The sequence below is a fragment of the Danio rerio genome, chromosome 4, assembly GCF_049306965.1.
Source record: "Danio rerio strain Tuebingen ecotype United States chromosome 4, GRCz12tu, whole genome shotgun sequence".
Taxonomy (NCBI): Eukaryota; Metazoa; Chordata; class Actinopteri; order Cypriniformes; family Danionidae; genus Danio; species Danio rerio.
In genome coordinates, this window is record NC_133179.1 from 63441307 (window position 1) to 63461473 (window position 20167).

At 35.5% G+C, this 20167-nt stretch overlaps 1 protein-coding gene across 3 annotated transcripts; it reads right to left on the bottom strand.

Moving 5' to 3' along the window:
• Positions 1 to 61: 61 nt before the first annotated feature.
• Positions 62 to 18995, bottom strand: LOC108183686 (uncharacterized). Of its 3 annotated transcripts, XM_073948445.1 has the most exons (4): positions 16654 to 16714; positions 15895 to 16028; positions 3397 to 3856; positions 62 to 2979 (listed from the first exon to the last, which is right to left on the bottom strand). In XM_073948445.1, exons 2-4 carry the CDS (start codon positions 15977 to 15979, stop codon positions 2484 to 2486), a joined length of 1041 nt encoding a protein of 346 aa, XP_073804546.1. In that variant the 5' UTR covers positions 15980 to 16028; positions 16654 to 16714; the 3' UTR covers positions 62 to 2483. The 3 variants fall into 3 exon arrangements, with proteins under 3 accessions (XP_073804546.1, XP_021331198.2, XP_073804545.1); XM_021475523.3 differs by having other exon boundaries at positions 62 to 3856; XM_073948444.1 differs by lacking the exon at positions 15895 to 16028 and having other exon boundaries at positions 62 to 3856; positions 16654 to 18995.
• Positions 18996 to 20167: the final 1172 nt, after the last annotated feature.

Sequence of the window (20167 nt, forward strand, 5' to 3'; positions counted from 1 at the left end):
CTCTACCCCATTTAAATGATTCAGATCAATTTTACACACAAAATCATTAGGAAACTGAATGGCTGGTTTAATTCTTTTATTTGGGCAAACAAAAGAGCATGTATAAAAATTTCAACTTTAATGCTTTCATCCTCGGCAGTTGGTCTTGACCTTCCAGACATTCGAAAATACCAATTAAGCGCACATTTGCACTTTATTTCTGACTGGATACATAAAGGACCCAGTGCAGTTTGGTTTGACATTGAAAGTTCACTCTGTAAAATCCCTCTCAGAAATTTGCTTTTTTTTAAAAACGTAAATCAGTGAAAATGGCCTGCAATAATCCCATCACGGTTTGTACTATCAAAGCATGGCAATCTATAAAACGTTTGGAAGGGAGATCTCGACTCACCTCAACCTTTACCCCATCTGTGATAATTTTGACTTTCTGCCAGGAACTGAAGACCCACAATTTAAAGTCTGGTCACAAAAAGGTCTCACCACATTACATGACTTGTTTGATGGAAATATTTTAATGTCTTTTGACCAACTGACCAATAAATATAATATTCCGCGACAAGATTTTTACCGCTACTTGCAACTAAGAGACTTTGTGAAAAAAGACACTACAGTACTCGAAAATCAGGACATTTCAGTTGTGGAAAGACAACTTTTTTCATACAGGGACAATTCCACAAGCTGTTTCTACAAAGTTCTGAAGGATTGTGGCTCTTTAAATACGGGCTTCTTGAAAGAGACTTGGGAAAGGACCCTTGATACACAAATCACAGATGATCAATGGAAGGAAGCTTGGAAAAATGCAATGTCCCTAAGTGTATGTAACAGAGTAAAAGCAATGCAACTGAAAATTCTACATCGAGCTCACATCTCTCCCTCACGGAGGCACAAGTTTAAAGAGGAGTTGTCACCAATGTGTCTGAAATGTAAAACCAAGGAAGGAGACCTGGTTCATTGTTTCTGGCTTTGCAGGGAAATTCAAAAGTTCTGGGACATGATTGAACAAGAAATTAGTGGAATTTTATCTTTTAATATTGGTTGTGACCCCAAGCATGTGCTGCTTGGGATATTCGACGAGATTAATATGGACAAGCATAAAAAAACACTTTGCAAGTTCCTGACATTTTGTGCAAGAAAATGTATTCTCCTGAACTGGATAATGGACAAAACTCCTACAAAGTCTTTATGGCACAGGGTAATACTTGAATATGTACCACTGGACTACTTAACTTGTGTCCTACATGGCAAAAATGTTTTATTTCATGAGAGGTGGGATCCATTTTTGTTACATATGGGTTTAAACATAACCTCCATAATCATCAGAGGATTGATTTAACAAGGATGCAATATCGCTACTTTAATTAATGCCCCCCCCCCCCCCCCCCCTTTTTCTTTCTTTTCTTTCATCCCAGGTTCTGTTCACTTGTTTGTTGTTGTATCTGTTTTGTTTAAAAATTAATAAATACATTATAAAAAAAATTAAAATAAAAAGTCAAAACGAAATTTACCAGTCTCTTAGAGTTTTTTGTTAGGATCTGTCAGGTTTTACCCTTTCAAACAAAGCTAGTGTTGTCCCTTTGAAATTCACATAGTTTTTCCCGGATCTTCGCTTGATGTTTTTCCTTACTTTTCTTCCATGTCACTCCAACCTTTTGCCAAGGTCTTTGTTTCTCTTTCCCAGGGATTCCTATAATAGTTTCTTATTCGCTGTTTATCAGTCCTTTTTCTTTCAGATCTCTTGATGCCTCCGTCATTGAATTGTACATAATCGGCCCGTTTTCCAAAAAGATTTTAAGTTTTGCCGGCGGTGGTGTTTAGAACTTAATTCCCTTTTCATTCAGAATGCTTCCTTCCGGGATTCCAAAAATCTGATTATTATTTCTACGGGAGTGTGTTTCTAGATCTCACAGTTTCCCTTTTAAATTTTCTTGTATTTGAATGGATTGATTGAGCATTTCTTTCATCTCAGCAATGTTCTCCTCCAAAATTCTCCAACTCACTTCTCCACTTCGTTGACCTTTTCTGTCGTTGCATTTAGGTCCGTGATAAGGTCATCCAGTTGTTGATTGACTTCTTGTTTACAGTTACTTAATTCCATTTTCACATCTTTTGCGAGAGAATCTTGGAAGGCGGTTAAATCAGATTTAATATTCTTCTGGAAAGCTTTGATGTCTGTAAATATTGCTGCAATGATAGGTGACAGGCTATCAGCTATCCCGTCCGTCTTGGATTTTTCATCTGTTGATTTCTCATTTTTTTCAGGATTTACTGGTTGTTTTGTCCTAGCCTTTTTGTTTTTGTCCCTCCTCCATGTCATTTAAATATGGTTTAGGTTATTATATATGATGTAAAAAGGAGGATTAATACCAGTGTGTATGGAAGCGCTCTTTCTAAGCTGCTACATGTGTCGGCGCCTTACCAAAAACCATCCCATGTGTTTCTTAAGCTCCCCTGATTAAGTGAAACTTTGTACACACTGATCATGTCTACAGTTTCTCTCCAGTGTGAATCCTCTCATGTGTTTTCAGGGTTCCTGAGCGAGCAAACTTCTTACTGCACTGTGAACACTTGTACGGTTTTTCTCCAGTGTGAACCCTCTGGTGGCGTTTCAATTCTGCAGCTGTAATAAAAGTATTCTCACACTTCAAGCACATAAACTCTTTCTCTCCAGTGTGGATCATCATGTGTCGATTAAGGGATGTTGATTGGCTAAAACTCTTCCCACACTGAAGGCATGTGAATGGTTTCTCTCCAGTGTGGTTCCTCATGTGTATATTAAGGTTTGATGATTGGCTGAAACTCTTACCACACTGAGTACATGTGAATGGTTTCTCTCCAGTGTGTATCCTCATGTGTAGATTAAGGGATGATGATTGGCTGAAACTCTTCCCACACTGACTGCATGTGAATGGTTTCTCTCCAGTGTGGATCCTCATGTGATGATTAAGGTATGGTGATTGGCTGAAACTCTTCCCACACTGACTGCATGTGAATGGTTTCTCTCCAGTGTGAATCCTCATGTGTATATTAAGGTTTGATGATTGGCTGAAACTCTTCCCACACTGAGTGCATGTGAATGGTTTCTCTCCAGTGTGGATCCTCATGTGTTGATTAAGGTTTGCTGAGTTGCTGAAACTCTTCCCACACTGGGTGCATGTGAATAGTTTCTCCCCAGTGTGGATCCTCATGTGTTGATTAAGGGATGTTGATTGGCTAAAACTCTTCCCACACTGAAGGCATGTGAATGGTTTCTCTCCAGTGTGGTTCCTCATGTGTATATTAAGGATTGATGATTGGCTGAAACTCTTACCACACTGAGTACATGTGAATGGTTTCTCTCCAGTGTGGATCATCATGTGTAGATTAAGGGATGATGATTGGCTGAAACTCTTCCCACACTGACTGCATGTGAATGGTTTCTCTCCAGTGTGGATCCTCATGTGATGATTAAGGTTTGATGATTGGCTGAAACTCTTCCCACACTGAGTACATGTGAATGGTTTCTCTCCAGTGTGAATCCTCATGTGTTGATTAAGGTTTGTTGAGTTGCTGAAACTCTTCCCACACTGGGTGCATGTGAATAGTTTCTCCCCAGTGTGGATCCTCATGTGTTGATTAAGGTTTGATGATTGGTTGAAATTCTTCCCACACTGAGTGCATGTGAATAGTTTCTCCCTATTGTGGATCCTCATGTGGATCTTTAGTTTGCTTTTGTTTGCCAAACTCTTCCCACACTGACTGCAGGTAAAACAACGCTTGTCTCTCATTTTTAAAATATCATCAGTCTCTAAATGAGTTTTGTCTTCAATTTTGACATGATGTTCCTCCTCTTTACTCCTCTCATACTCTTTAACTAGGTCTGAAATAATAAAAAAAAAGTGCAGCTTTTAGTAAATCATTAAAACTCTCAGTGAAAAGGAAGTGAAAACTTTAATTCGATGCACATTAAATGTAAAAACAGCAGATCATATTTAGATTGATCTTGTCATATTAACCTCCTAGTGTCCATTACACACAAACACATTTAAGCGGATACTTATATGATTAATCCCAGAGCATTTTGGTCATATTGATGAGACATAAATTTGAAAGCTGTAAATGGCCAGTTTCTATTTGTATATATTGTAAGGCTGGTATCAGAAATGATTACTGTAAGGTTGATATCAGAAATGATTACTGTAAGACTGCTTTTGTAAATGATCAAATATTCAGGCCCTAACAGGAACAGACACCTGATAAACATCAAAGAACTCTCACCCACCACCCTCAGTGTGGGAACGAAACCTCTCACGGACACTTATCTACTGACATGCATTTCTTCTTTTCATCTCTGTCTTAAGAAATTCAAATGTCAACACATTGAAGGTTCCGGTGGGTCTGGCAAAGAAGGTCTCACTCCTTTAAACGTTAAAATACTCGCCTTAGGACCAGTAATAAAACTGTAAATCAAGCATCACAGCCCAAACCCCCTTCTACCCAAAACAAAGGAACAACCAAATGCTAATATCACGAGAACCCCGGCCAAGACCTCTTCCCACTAAAACAAAAGAACACGAAACTTCTATATCAATAGAGTGATGTTGAAATGGTAAATATCAAAGGAACACCCTGAGGTGCAAAAATGGGTATTTAAGAGAAGGTGGCAGAGAAGTCAGGGAATCTGTATGCAGATATCCCGCACAACTTCTGTGTGTAGTTTTCATCTCCAGGTAAACATTTCTAAAACCTCTTTTCATTATGTTTACAGATTTGATTTGATTAATTTGATGACATTTTTATTGTTTTAGATTAGATTATATTTTGTCTGTTGTTTGAATTGGATTTGAATGATTACCTTTGTTTACCTGTTTAATAAATTGTTATGTTTGAACATATTTTGCTCACTCTGTAATTATTAATTCAAGTAGATTACGCTGTATCCTTGTTTCCGCACGTCTTGCGTCAGGTCAGTAGACGGACTAAAATCCAATTGAGATGGAGCATTGGGCACACTAATTGTGTTTTAGCGATCCGGCCGACTCTTGATATTGATTCATGTGTACTTAGGTGGAAAGGGCGATAACTTCCGTCTAGGTCAACAAGGTGTTGCACGACTAACCTAGATTGGGTACCCAACCTTTGTTTGAAGGTAATATTATTCTAAATTAAGTTCATATGGGAAACCATGGGCTTGGTGAAAACCAAAGTTACTATAGAGTCCAGTAGTCGGGTACATTTATATTAATGCCCTAACCTCTAATTAGAAATGGTGATTATCCTAACTCAAAGGTGTACACCTAAGCGGGACTAATTAAAGTATTTTAGAACGAGCGCACTGGTAGCGGCCATCTAAAGTATTAGTCAATTTACCTCTGTTTAATATACGAGACTGACCGGAGTGTGACCGTGAGGGACGCCTTCGGCCGAGGCGATTTCTCTGAGCGACATGAGCACCCGAATGAACGAATGTAATAGTTACTAGTGATGACAAACGGTTCAAACATTCATCTAAATTCCGTCTAAATTAACAAATTATAAATCATCATTATTATTACCTATTATAAATAATATATATAACATGGAGTCAGATAAAATTATGAGATAATACATAAGAGGTGTATTTTACTTTATTGTAATGTCTGCTGTTTATGAAAAGATAGTGACGCGCAAAGACCCTTCTGCCGTGCCATTGGCTGCCGCCGTTGGACCAGTGGGCCGGACCTTACAATATTCGTAATCACACAAAACAACATGTTTTTGAAAAACTTGTAAAGCAGATAGGGAACGCTTTTTCATTCTGTGCCTGACTGGTAAACCTGTCAGAAAAAAAAAGCAGCTGAATCTCTGAGAATATTTGCCCCACAGACATGAGACATATCTGCATAACATCTGCATAAAGCCTTAAACCTGCACCTTTAGATGACAAATGTTCTCTGGTTTAGTAATCTGCATGTAACGAATGCAATGCAGAATACTAACACTTAACGGTTTCAGATCATCAAACAAATGTAAATATTAGACAAAGATAACATAACTAAATGCATTGTGCAGTTTTTAAATGAAGAATTTTATTCTTAAAAGGAAGACAAAACACTGAACTACACAGACTTGTGTGAAAATGTTTTTCCCCATTAAACATAACTTTATTTATCACACCGGGTTCAAGTTCTCTAGCCACACCCAGACCTGATAACTACCACACGTTCTCAATCAAGAAATTACCTAAATAGGACCTGTCTGAAGTAGACCAAAAGAGCCTCAAAAGCTAGACATCATGCCAAAATCTAAAGACATGTAAACACAAATGAGAAAGAAAATTCTTGTGTCATAAGTAAAAAAAACAAAAAAAAAAAAAAAAACTGAATCAAATGCAGAAAAACATCAAGGGTTTATTAAAGAGTAAGAACCGGAAAAAGCAAAAATCAAAGTAAAGACCCGGTCGGGTGAGCGCTGATAAAGTTTCATGGGAAAAAACAACCAGACACTCACTCACTAGCGGTCCTGGACAAAAATACAGGGTGAGTAACAAAATAATATGCACACAAATTATCGATAACATACTGACAAACATGAAGGGAATGATGTGGTATAAACAGGAAAAAAGGGAAACGAGAGCTCCTGTGACTGCAAATAAAAGCAGATGACATGAGATAATCTGTAACCCAGAACAGGAGAAGAGAGCAAAAGCGTGAGGTACGGTGACAGTACCCCCTCTCTCAAGAACGGCCCCTGGCATTCCCTAAAGACTTACTATGGAACTAATGAAACTGATCAATGAGAGAGCGGTCCAGAATATTCAGAGCCGGAATCCAACATCTTTCCTGTGGACCATAAACTTTCCAGTCTACCCGATACTGATAACCTCTCTACCTCTCCTCCTCACATGCAGGGGCCAGTGCACTGTGTATGTGAGTGCACCCTCAACCAGTCTGGGAGGCAGAGGAGCAGAGGTTATGGGGTGCAGTGGGGAGAGAAGCATGGGTTTGATCTTAGACACCTGAAAAAAAAGACTGGATGAATGTTTTTAAACTTAGACTTAATTTGAGTTGAACCAACACTAGACTGAGCACCTTGATTATGGGAAATGGTCCAATGAAGTTGGGTCCCAATTTATGTGAGGGAAGTCTGAGAGGAATGTCTTTAGAAGACATGGCTAAAGCCATAAAGAATCCGATTCCATGGACCGAAGAATGTGAGAAGGCTTTCATAGTTACAGTACATGTCCCTGTCGAAGGTCTGTAATGTTAAGCTAATTATTCATTAAAGGCCAAGCCATTCTCATACGTGACGTACTGTTCTTTGTGAGACTGAAATGTTGGTAATAGCTGTGTTTCCATCCAAAAATGAGAACTAAATTTATTTGCAAAACTGGAATATTGTATGAAAAATACACAAATAAATCCGCGTTTCCATCCAATAAATCAAAGAGAACAAAATCGTCACTTCCTGATTAACTGGTTCCAAGTATCAACAGTAAAAACAGAATTTATTACGGTAGAAATAGTTACATGAATCTTTTGCTTATTTAATAAATGACTTTCCCCTCAGAGGACAATGAACATGTGGTGGCGTTTGAAGCCATGAGATGCAGAGAACAGACACTCTTGACACACTCCAGACGCTCTGGAGATCATTAATAATATAATAACATGAATACTGAAATGGTTCAGGTGTTTTAGAATGACCAAAACAACATTTTAGACGTTCTGCAGTGTGCTCAGCCTGCTGGTTTGTGCATTCACACACATTTTCATCATCATAGAATCTCTTATAGCCAACCTTTTTTAATGCACAAACTGGAATTTGTTCAGTAAAGGTGCTGGCGTACTTTACGTAAGTTTATCTTTTAGTTCCTGCCTGACTGCTTGAGTCCATGAAGTGATTATTTTCAATTTACACACCGGTTTCTCTTTTCTTTCAGATTTTACCTCATAACTAGGGCCAAACAGAATCTTGACCTTTTTTGCTATTTCTTCTGAGAATTTAGTATAAAAAATAAATAAAATAAAAACTGCGCATTTATGTGGTTTTATTTTGGCAGTATCTTAATTAAAAGCTTTTTACAAAGCAAATCTGTCTAGATCCACTTGTTTGGTAAACAAAGCAAGTCTCTTCTATAATATCTCTACTAAAAGACAGAAAATATTACTTTACACACTGTATTGTAGATAAATTAAATAAACATTTTGATATTAGTTAATAATATTATTGAAATTAATTAAAAAAACTGAAAAAAAAAAAATAAATGTACACACATTTATACAAGTAAATAAATAGACTCAATGATGGGCTAAAATTCTGCGGATTTCTGTGCACAGATTTTATGTGGGCTTACTCATAACCTTCTGGCGTTTTTAAAACGAAAATGAAAAAACGGCTCTTTTTTTTTTTTCGTGGTGAAAAACGAAAAACCAAAATTCAAAAATTATTAGATTTTTTATTTTGAATAGCAAAAAATAAAATCACCAGAAAACAAAAACGGTCAGTGTATGGTCCGGTTAGGTCCGTGTACGTTTTGTTAATTTGTTTTCCATTTTCAAACGGAATAAAGGAAATGGAGAAAACGGCCGTTTTTCCGTTTTTCTTTTGCTCACGAGAAAACGAAAAAACGAGATTTTGGCTGGATTTTCGTTTTTTGGTTTAAGGTAGGAAAACGGATAAACGACTTTAAAATTCATTTTACACATGTAGGCGGTGCTGAAACGCCCACTTTCCTCTAATTGGTTAACCAAATCTGCGCTCGTGACGTCACCCTCAAAATAAAAGCCTTACACGCAGGCTTTTAATTATTATTATTTAATTATATATATAAACAAAGTTTACATATTCTATCATTTGAACCACACACAGTTAGCAGGCTTACATTCATTGCGTATGTATAAATTAAATAAAAACGTAAATTAGCAGTATTCTTAGACATTTGTCATTAAAATAAGGTCATAGTTTACTGCCAAGCTTCTTGCTGCTGTGCACCTGATGCAGAGCAAAGATAGCCATTTCCGAGGAGCACCTGGTTTGCATGATTGTTTCAGAGCAAGGGCTTTATAATAATAATAATAATAATAATAATTATTATTATTATTATTATCAGTTACTAGTGTTTTTATTGTTTGGTGTGTTTTTTTTTTTCTTTTTAATAGTTGTTAGCAGAACCAAAATAAGAACACTTTGGGCCCTGCTATAAAAACAAAGGGTACCATTTGTTTTCATTTATTTCTTCCTATTTTAACTATATATTGTAATTATTTATTTTATAATTAATACTATTTTATTGCAACGCCAAAGTAGGCCTGTCTTATTATTTTTTTATTGCTAAATTTGCTGTTATTGTAGGCTAGATGACAGGCTTTAAATATTTTAAATAACATTTACTCATAACCTTACTAATTCGAGAGCCGAACCTAAAAAAGTCTTAAATCAGCAGTATTCTTAGACATTTGTCATTAAAATAAGGTCATAGTTCACTGGCAAGCTTCTTGCTGCTGTGCACCTGATGCTGAGCAAAGATAGCCATTTCCGAGCAGCAACTGGTTTACATGATTGTTTCAGGGCTACTGTAGGCCTAAATAATACTCTGTATAAAATAATAATTTATTATTATTATTTTTATTATTATTATAATATTATCATTATTAATATTATTATTTACTTAGTTATTTACTTATATTATTTAACTTAAACTTTAAACTTCAAATTTACAGAATATGGCAAATAAGTATTTATTAAATGGAGGTCAGGTGTTTATCTTAAACATAATTATTAAATTATTAAATATTATGACATTATAATTCAGTGGTGTATTGGAGAGTACGCAGGCAACCCGTAAAACGCTCTTTAAGATTTTAATGCAACACCAAAGTAGGTCTGTCTTATTTTTTTGTTATTTGTTGCTGTTATTATTGTGGCATTATTTATATATATATATATATATATATATATATATATATATATATATATATATATATATATATATATACACACACACACACACACACATATACATATATATATACAGGCTGCGGAATATTTTAAATAAGTGGTTTATCCTAAATAAAATACAATAGGATTGGTGGATGTGCAATGAATAGTTTGAAAAGCCCTGGTTCAGACTAACAGACAAGCTAGCTGTCTGTGCGCTGCGCTAATAACTTGACATTTGTTCTTTTCGGTGCTGCCAGATGCATTTACTGCATAAAAAAAAGGTAATTTGGTAAAGCGCGCAGAAATAAGCACACTATATGCCTATGCCGAATTAAGTTCTCTTTATTTCTTTCATCAAGACTTTTCCATGCGGGAATTACAGTTATTAATAGCTTAGTCCTTATAAACGATCAGTTTATAAAATACACAATTTACGGATCAAGCCTAATGAAGAATAAGAAGAATATGCAACGCATTATGATCCTTGAATGATCAAAGCGCATTTATATAAACTATATATTTTATATAATCCATAAATATTAAAAAACATTATACATTTAAAGTAATGGAACATTATATGTAATAAAATCTAAACTATTATTTAGGCTACAAGCTAAATAGAAGCGCCTTTTCGGAGCTGTTCAGCGCGTGCGTCAAAGAAAAGACATGACACAATCTCAATAAAAACTTGTTGCTTATTTACAATATCTAAAGGGATATAAAACATCTAACATGCATCTCCATTCTCAACGAGTTTCTGTGTTCTGCATCCTTCACAGACCGAGTTCTTATTCCGAGGTAATCTGTAAATATTCTCATTTTTAGAAGAGTCTGTAAAGGCTGTTCTGGCACACCTTTGATTAAAAGTGAAACTGACCAGCGCAACGGATGATTTGTCATTTAGATAAATACAGTTATAATACAGGTTATGGAAGTATGAATATTTCATTTTAATTTCATATTATTATTTTATTAAACTAAAAAACAGTTTGTGTTTTGGCGCTGCATGCAGCGTATTGTGAATATTATTTTGAAGCACTTCAAATGTTATTCTTCCTTTTTATTTTTATTGTATTTTTAATATTTTTAATTATACCAAACAAAATTGTTTCTAAACAGATACATTTTCCTATAGGCTACGATGAAGTGTATATTTTTGTTCACACAGGTCCTATACAAAACTGTGTGAATGGATGATTTGTTTCTCCTTGAAAATCACTCATTTAATAAGCAAAACAGGCCAAAATGTTGTTTAGCTTGAGTCAAACTGGATGGACAATTTACAAATATTAAATACAAAGGCTGATTATTTTATGCAATGAGGGACAATAGGCCTATAATAAATTAAAGAAAATTATTTGCATATTAAAACGAAAATATATAAGCTTTACAACCTGTGAGAAATGACTTTAGATAATGTAAACAAGCTTCAAGTTTTGTTTGAGATTGTGTCCTCTAATTCATTAGTGTAGCCATAAAAGAGACTGAGCATCAGAAATACTGGGTGCCTTATTTACTGTCAAAATAATGTGCAAAAAATAAATAAAAAAATTACTTATCACCAACCTTATATGTGAAATAAGCAGGGCCCGCTGTAGCACTTTCTCAAGAAGAGCAATGTCAAATTATTAGCGCAACGCACATGCAGCGAGCTCATCTGTTTATCGGAACTACTAGGCACTATTTTTTCAGCACCGCCTACATGTGTAAAAGGAATTTTGAAGACGTTTATCCGTTCTCCTACCTTAAACCAAAAAACGAAAATCCAGCCAAAATCTCGTTTTTTCGTTTTCTCGTAAGCAAAAGAAAAACGCCATTTTTTTCCTTTCCTTTATTTCGTTTAAAAATGGAAAACAAATGAACAAAACGTACACAGTCCATTACGCTGTGACGACCCCCAATTAATAAAGGGACTAAGCCAAAAAGAAAATGAATGAATGCAGTGTTTCCATGTAATGAATCAAAAAGAACAAAATCGTCACTTCCTGATTAACTGGCGCCAAATCTCAACAGTAAAAACAGAATTTACTGCGGTAGGAAAAACTACATGAATCTTTTCTGTGTTTAATAAATGACTTTCACCTCAGAGGACAATGTCAGCACACAATGAACATGTGGTGAAGATTTAGCGCATGTTTTTTCATGCCTATATTTCAAAAGTTATGTGCATCATGATGTTTCCATCAACTGTTTTTTTTTTTACGCTCATAGCCTATCCAAAATGCACATAAAAATAGGTGGCTGAATATGTAAGGCTAAGTGAGAAATACTGCTTCATTTTTAAAAAAAAAGAAAAGAAAAGGAGACCGACAGAAACTCAAAACAGAGTTAAGAGAATAAAACCTGCTGACCAGGTTAGGTTCACAGAGTATGTTACCAAGTTACCTCTCTTTCAGAAACAGGCTTGACTTACCCTGCTTTCTCGAATTTCACAAACTTGCCATTTTGATAAGCAAATACCAGAGTTTCTCTCATTTCAGGGTTAAAATGCTCTGAGTTTTCACTCAACCTCCTTTCTGAAATGGGGCACTGATCTCATATGCTATTGTTTTAAAGCTTCAGTTGCCTATTGGAGAAATGACTAGGACTAATAAACGGCTACTTTCTCCACAAACAAATGTGTTCATGTCTATACATACAAAGAAAAATAATTAAATTAGAAAATATGACTTGATGCAACAGGGGCGAAGCAGAGGCACAGTAGATAAAGCTGTCGCCTCACCGCAAGAAGGTCACTGGTTCGAGCCTTTGCTTAGTTAGCGTTTCTGTGTGGAGTTTGCATGTTCTCCCTGCCTTCCCATGGGTTTCCTCCGGGTGCTCCGGTTTCCCCCACAGTCCAAAAACATGCGGTACAGGTGAATTGGGTAGACTAAATTGTCCGTAGTATATGAGTGTGTGTATGATTGAGTGTGTGGATGTTTCCCAGGGATGGGTTGTGGCTGGAAGGGCATGCGCTGCATAAAAACTTGCTGGATAAGTTGGCAGTTCATTCTGCTGTGGCGACCCCCGATTAATAAAGGGACTAAGCCGACAAGAAAATGAATGAATGATTGACTTTGCAACATCAAGCAGCATTAAGCATGGACCATGTGATGGCCAGTGTGGTGTATGTTTTGTTAATTTAGTTTTGTTTTGAGTTTAAGTTACCGTGCTGCAGTGTCGACGAGGAACGGAGTTTCTGGATGTAGTCCAACAAACTAAAGGGCAGACGTGCCGCCAAGTGGCATCTATTGGTTCCGCCAATCGATACCATTGGCTTAATGGCTTGGAGGGAGAGCTGATCTTTAGTTTAAGTTCATTAATGATTTGCAGTGTTTGTTCAGATTTATATTTAGTTTTGCTTCATTTAGAATTTATTTAACTAATATTTAGATTTGTATTTAGATATTTGACTTGGTTTATTGTTGTTGTCTGTTTTTGTCTCCCCCTTCTTGTTTACTGTGGACTAGTCCCTCTGGTATAAATGTGGTCTGTCTTGTCATTTCAAGGAGTTCTGTTTTTGGTTTATTCATGATTAATTTGGTTTGAACTCAGTTTTTTGTTTTCTTTGTTTAGTTTATTGATTTTTCAATTGATTTAATTGTTTCATTTATTTATTATTTGAGTTTTTGAGAAATTTTTTGACTTTATTAAAAATAATTATTTTAAAAAATCTACTTTTTGTATGCCCCTTACTATGTGTGCTGGCTCAGTCCGTCACAGACCAGTATAAGATTCTGACGGTGTGATAAACTTGACTAAAAATATCATGATTTCTCAGTACTGTGATTACCATTTATAAATATATTCTTTTTAAATGTCTGGTTAAAAAACCTAAACTTTTTTTTCCCCTTTGAACACAACATATTTTCACTTGAGAAACTTTGAAAGTATTTTGGAGCAGTAAACATGTCAGGCTAAATAATTCAAATGATTTTTTTTTACCATTTAAAACAGCATCTTTGGATGTATTTTCTGCTGGAGACACTGTTGTCCTTAAAATCTTCAAACAAAATGTAAAAAACGTAACGATGGTACAGCAAAAATATTGGTTTTAAAACTTTTTTTAAACCGCGGTATACCTTGAAAACTGTCATTGTCCCATGCCTAATACCGTCCAATGGCGGCACCTGCTGGTACGTGAAGAATATGGTCAATACTGACAAACTTTACACTCAAATGTTTGCACATCATCAGCATGAGTAATCCATTTCTTAAACAGCAAAAGTCATTTTTAGACTAGTTTGTTGGCCAGCTGTAGTCAGTGCAATGCTAAACGTTATTGTCCCACTAGAATGTGTTTGTATTGTCTCACAACATCCCACAGCAACATCACATAGTTTAGAATACTGTACAATGTTTTATAACAATTAATTATTTTAGTGTCCATTTCATTCAGAATATTTAATATTGGGGGCATCCAAGCTTTCTGACATAAAGAAATTTTTCAAATGGCCCAGATGGAAAAGATTATAATTTGCCCTTTCAAAAAATATATTTTAATTTAATAATACAATAATAAATGAATCATGAAAAAAAAAAAAAAAATATATATATATATATATATATATATATATATATATATATATATATATATATATATATATATATATATATATATATTTCTTAGCAAAAGCTCTAGTTTTATTCATACTTTTTTTTTCCAAAATAACCTTTAAAAAGTAATTTAAAAAAATGAACAAATGTTTTGAAAGTTTTAAAAACTCTACTAAAATAAATCTACACACAACAATCTGTCCAAGTCGATATCCTCAGCAGAAAATACATGGAGCTTATCTAAACAAATGTTATTGTGAGGAAATTAATAAAACCATTATGATAAATAAAGTTAAAATGACCTTTTTGAATGAAAAGTTTAAAGTTTTATTGAGATGGATTGTTAGTGATTGTATATGTTTTGGACAGGCTGAGTAGCAAAACATGAATAGAGGAAAATGTACACTTGTTAAAAAAATTAAGACCCACAACACAATACTTTAGTAAATGTAAGACTTTTTAAGGCCTAAAATTTTTATTAGCCCTGGTAATTAGGTATTATAATAATGATGTAATTCTAACAGTTTAACCGCATAAAGAAGTTGATGAAAAAAATGAATTGTGATCAACGTGACATGCAAATGGAAAGTACTAAGCCAACACTATCACTGTAATAGCAGATATCTTTTATGAGAATACTGTAGGTCATATATCGACAGCTCAGTTATTCATTCATTTTCTTGTCGGCTTAGTCCCTTCATTAATCCGGATGCCCTTCCAGCCGCAACCCATCTCTGGGGAACATCCACACACACACTCATACACTACGGACAATTTAGCCTACCCAGTTCACCTGTACCACATGTATTTGGACTGTGGGGGAAACCCGCGCGATGGCATGCAAACTCCACACAGAAATGCCAACTGAGCTGAGGTTCGAACCAGCGACCTTCTTGTTGTGAGGCGACAGCACTACCTACTGCGCCATTATTTATTTTATATATTGCCAGTGCTCAAGGATGCTTTACCAACAGTAGAAGAACAAGAAAAGCAATAACCTTAAGAAGGTAGAGAAAATGGGAGACTAATAATACATAAAATAATGACAAAAGACATAAGAACATTTGACAAAAGAAACTCATTCCTGTCTTTCAATGAGTGCTTATGTGCATTTAGGAGATCTAGGCAGCAAACTCGGGGCTGCAAGATGGATTTAATTATAGAAGTAAAGTTGGCTTTATATTCGCACATTCAAACTTTCCCCTTAATAATATAATTTCATAAAATTATTTTTGCAAACTCTAAATAGCGAAATCATATTAGCAGCCAATGACTATCAAAGTACAACATTGTTCACAGTCAAACAGTGTTAATGCTGTTTTCAAGTCATGCTTGCATACTAATTCCGATCGAATATTCAAAGTAACATGGTAAACAGTATAGAGACTCCTAAATGAACGAATGTGTAAAACCAACTTTACCTCTATATGACTGAGTTGGTCTTTGAGAATGAAAACTAACCTGTTTGTTCCTGCGGATCTTCCTGTTTGACTGAGAATGTCTCTTCGATCTTCACATCTTCACTCTCCTCTTTTATAAACGCCATCTTTATAACAGTGTTTTTCTCTGTTTTCTCTGTGTTTGGACACTTTATCCTGTTTAAAAACGAATAAAACAATATAGAGGTAAAGTTGGTTTTATTTTCGCACATTTGTTAATTTAGTAGTCTCTATATTGTTTACCATGTTACTTTGAATATTCGATCGGAATTAGCATGCAAGTGTGGCTTGCAAACAACATTAACACTGTTTATTTGACTGTGAACAATGTTGTACTTTGATAGTCATTGGCTGAAAATATGATTTCACTGTTTAGAGTTTGCAAATAATACTTTTATGAAATTATATTATTAAGGGGAAAGTCCGAATGTGTGAATTTTATACCAACTTTACCTCTATTAAAACAATAAAAATGTTCTGTTTAAAATAAAAAAAAACAATGAACAGAAACAAAACAACTTCTCTTCAACACTTGCTTCAACAGTTTTTTTTATATGAAAGTAATAAACAAAACGTTTCTTTTAAACACTTATTACACACTTTTCTGTTACTTTATTCAAACAATAGCCCTCGGTTACTGAGAATAAACGAGTACTATGTTGTATAAAGGGTTAAAATATTTCCAACAGCAGGAACATAATTTAGCATCGTATAAAAAACTAAAACCTTCGAACTTTAACTTTAAATCGGTTTATATCTGTGTAAACATTATAAAACAAACCTTTCTCCAGTTGAATCACGGCGCTGAAGGGGCGCCGCCTGATGACGTCACACGCCACGCCAAAATAAAAGTCTTTTTTTTGTTTAGCTTTTTTGCCACTTACAGTTGCAGTCATGACTTATTGGTAAATTTCTCCCATGGTTTTCACTTTACACTATATCTCCTCTCTCTCACACAAATCTTAAATCTAAACATTTTCTTAACTTTTTTAATCCACTTATGATGACTTGTATGTCTACAACACATTACTTCCTATTAATATCTGAGTCAAAATCTCATCCTCATAATTATGACCTCTTCTTTTCTATTTCTACATTCATAGGCCTATATAGAGTTTCCTTTTTTCCAGATGAATTGTCGTCTCTTGTTATCTGTGTTCCACGTTTCCTGCCATTCTTTAGGAATATCTTCAATAATAATATTTAATTTACCTTTACTTACAGAAGCATTAAAAGCAGTTCACACAAAAATCACATTTCTGTAATTTACTCATCCTCTACTTGAGCCAAACCTGTTTGAGTTTCGTCTGCTGAATGCAAATGAAGAGAATACGGAGGCAAAAACAGACATGATTCAGCTGTTCCTATTTTGGACCTGGCTGCTTTTTTCTACATTTTCTTGCCCACCAAATGTTCTTGGAACTTGATTACAATTCAACCAGTAAAGTCATATGTCACATGTTTTAAAAATGTTTTTGGTTCCTTTTCTGGACTTTGAACATTTCTGGACTCGTGCTGTCTATGACAGATGAAGGAGCTCCCTTATTTCGTCTAAAGTGTCTTCATTTGCGTTCTGAAGATGAGCAATGTTCTCTGGAGATTAAACAACAGGTAGAGGGACAATCGTTTGTCAAGTGCTTAGTGTACACTGTAAAACACGCCTCCCATCAGTGCTGATATACAGCCTACAGCCACATTACACTGCTTTTTAAAAATGTATTTATTCATTTTTTTATTGCAATAACAACAGGCCATTACAACAAATAGAAATACAAAAACTGATAGAAGGCAACATCGCACTGCTACTCGTGTGATTTTACTCATGTATTCATTTATTATTCAATTTTATTATTTTTATTAATCAGGGGTCACCATAGTGGAATGAAGCGCCAACTTATCCAGCACATGCTTGACACCAGGGCTGGACTGGGACAAAAAATCGGCCCTGGCATTTTGGGCCAAAGCGGCCCACTACATTCAATCAAAATGCTATCTATCTATGCACGTCCAATATTTTTATCAACTCATATTTTATAAAACACAAAAGCCATATATATGAAATAAATAAATACATACAAACTTTAATCTCAATTTAATTTCTGTATACTGTCCATAAAGATATTTGTTGAGTTCTAAAAAATACACTATTCATTCATTTATTTTTCTTTGCATTAGTCCATAATTTATCAGGGATTGCCGCAGTGGAATGAACTGCCAACTATTCCAGCATGTTTTATGCAGCAGATGCCTTTCCAGCCACAACCCAATATTGGAAACCAGCCATACACACTCATTCACACACACTCATACACTACAGCCAATTCAGCTTATTCAATACACTATTCACTCAGCCTATATTCAATAATAAACATAACAAAAACTGCCTGCTAATGCATGGGTAAATCTTCAAAGAGAACAGTGTACTTTATAACCTCATTCACCTCATCCTTCTTGCTGTTTCCCTATCTAAACAAAGAAAACATAATATAAGTCAAATTTGTTTCATTTTGATATTATGAATAACAGACACCAAACAGCCTCGTGTAGCTGCATATTTATATGAGCGTCAACTTCACTCTGCATATTTATAACAAAACAGGGCTTAAATATAACTGTCTCCTTTCATTTCCATTGAAAAGAATGAACTTTACCTTGTCTCATTTGCAGAATATCAGTTTTAATAATCAATAATGGCCATTATACCAGAATAACGTACATTAAATTTAAACAATAAAGGTAAGCAATCAGTCAATGTGCAGAATCAGTGTATGTGGTTACATAAATTAATATATTAGCTTATCTTTGCACTCAGCCAAAACAGAGTTACCTGAGAACAAGTGATTCAAAAGACAGAAGAGTTGTTAGAGACAACAGAATGAATTCAATATTTAACAACTATAGTGAGATGAGATCCAGCAGATGAACAGTCTAAAAAGGAACATGAAGAAGAAGGACATGTACTATACTCTCACCTGGGGTTTATGCTCACCCGCTGAACTACTGGCTGCAGCTCTTAGCAGAGAGTGTGTATGTGTGTGGTCACGTGATTTGCGTTTTTAGCCGTGTACTAGAATGAACGGAGAACTTTTCAGAACCGCTAAATGAAACGCCGGTGTATTTCCCGCGATTTCTCTGCGTCTCCCTTGCGTTTCTTCTATCTGATTCTCGACTATTTTGACAAATACACACAGACGACGCACGCTCACACAGAGTCCAAAATAGGAGTTTGTGATTGGGCCAGCTCAATGTCAATACAGAAAAGAACCAATGGGCTGCAGAGTGTCACATGGGCCGGCCCGGTCTGTCTGTCCGAGAAAAAAGCATCTACTTTCAGAGAGTCACAGATCACAGCAGTGTCAATTAATAAGGCAGAAAAAACGATAGGCTGCTAAGCCTTTTATGGGCCGATCAGATCATAAGACGATGATTAGCCCGGCCCAAAAAGTACGTTGGCCCACCGGAAAAGTGCCCAGTCTGCCAGATGGCCAGTCCGCCCCTGCTTGACACAGCGAATCCCCTTCAAGCTGCAACCCATTACTGGGAAACATGCATAGACACTCATTCACACACACACTGCATGCACACCGCATGTCTATGGACTTTGGGGAAACCAGAGCATCCGGAGGAAACTCACACGAACACAGGAAGAACATGCAAACTCCACACAGAAATGCCAACTGACCCAGTTGAGGCTTGAACCACCAACATTCTTGCTGTGAGGCGATCGAGCTACCCACTGCACTACTGCACTCACATGTGTAATTATTTGAGGTAAACTGGTATTAGTGAAGAACTATGCTTACAAATGGTTGTTATTTTTAAAACAGGTCAAAAGGCACCATTCAGATGTAGCGATCTGGAGAATCAAGCATGTATTGATATAGACACTATGCTTATTTGTCCTAAGAGATGTAAGGCAGGTCCTGTTCATGTAATATGTTCATGTAATAGTCTATCAAGTTGGTATTGGCATGAACAGCTATACATGTTAACGGGTTTCTTATATGTAAAACGATGCTATTCAGTTAATGATCAGGCAGCTATTACTAAAGATGATTGCACACAATGATGAGCCATTTATGTAAATGAATATGTGACACAGATATTTAAAATTCATTGTTGCAAACAAGTTACAGGAGTAAGTGCAGTTGTTGTTTTATGTCATGTTCACTACTGTAATTAACACCATTGTGAAAAAGAAGTCTGAGAAATGCTGTAGTTGGTGTAGGTGGAGCAAGTTAATCACATTAAAAGTTCTGCATTTTGTAGGTATGAAAGTGAACTCGTCATTGAAT

What these genes read in the sequence shown, in the direction of transcription:
- LOC108183686 (XM_073948444.1), bottom strand. Translation starts at nt 16,768, where the DNA reads ATGACTGCAACTGTAAGTGGCAAAAAAGCTAAACAAAAAAAAGACTTT. An exon ending in CGTGATTCAACTGGAGAAAG is followed by an intron (nt 3,857 to 16,653) that starts GTTTGTTTTATA and finishes TTATTATTTCAG; the next exon opens with ACCTAGTTAAAGAGTATGAG.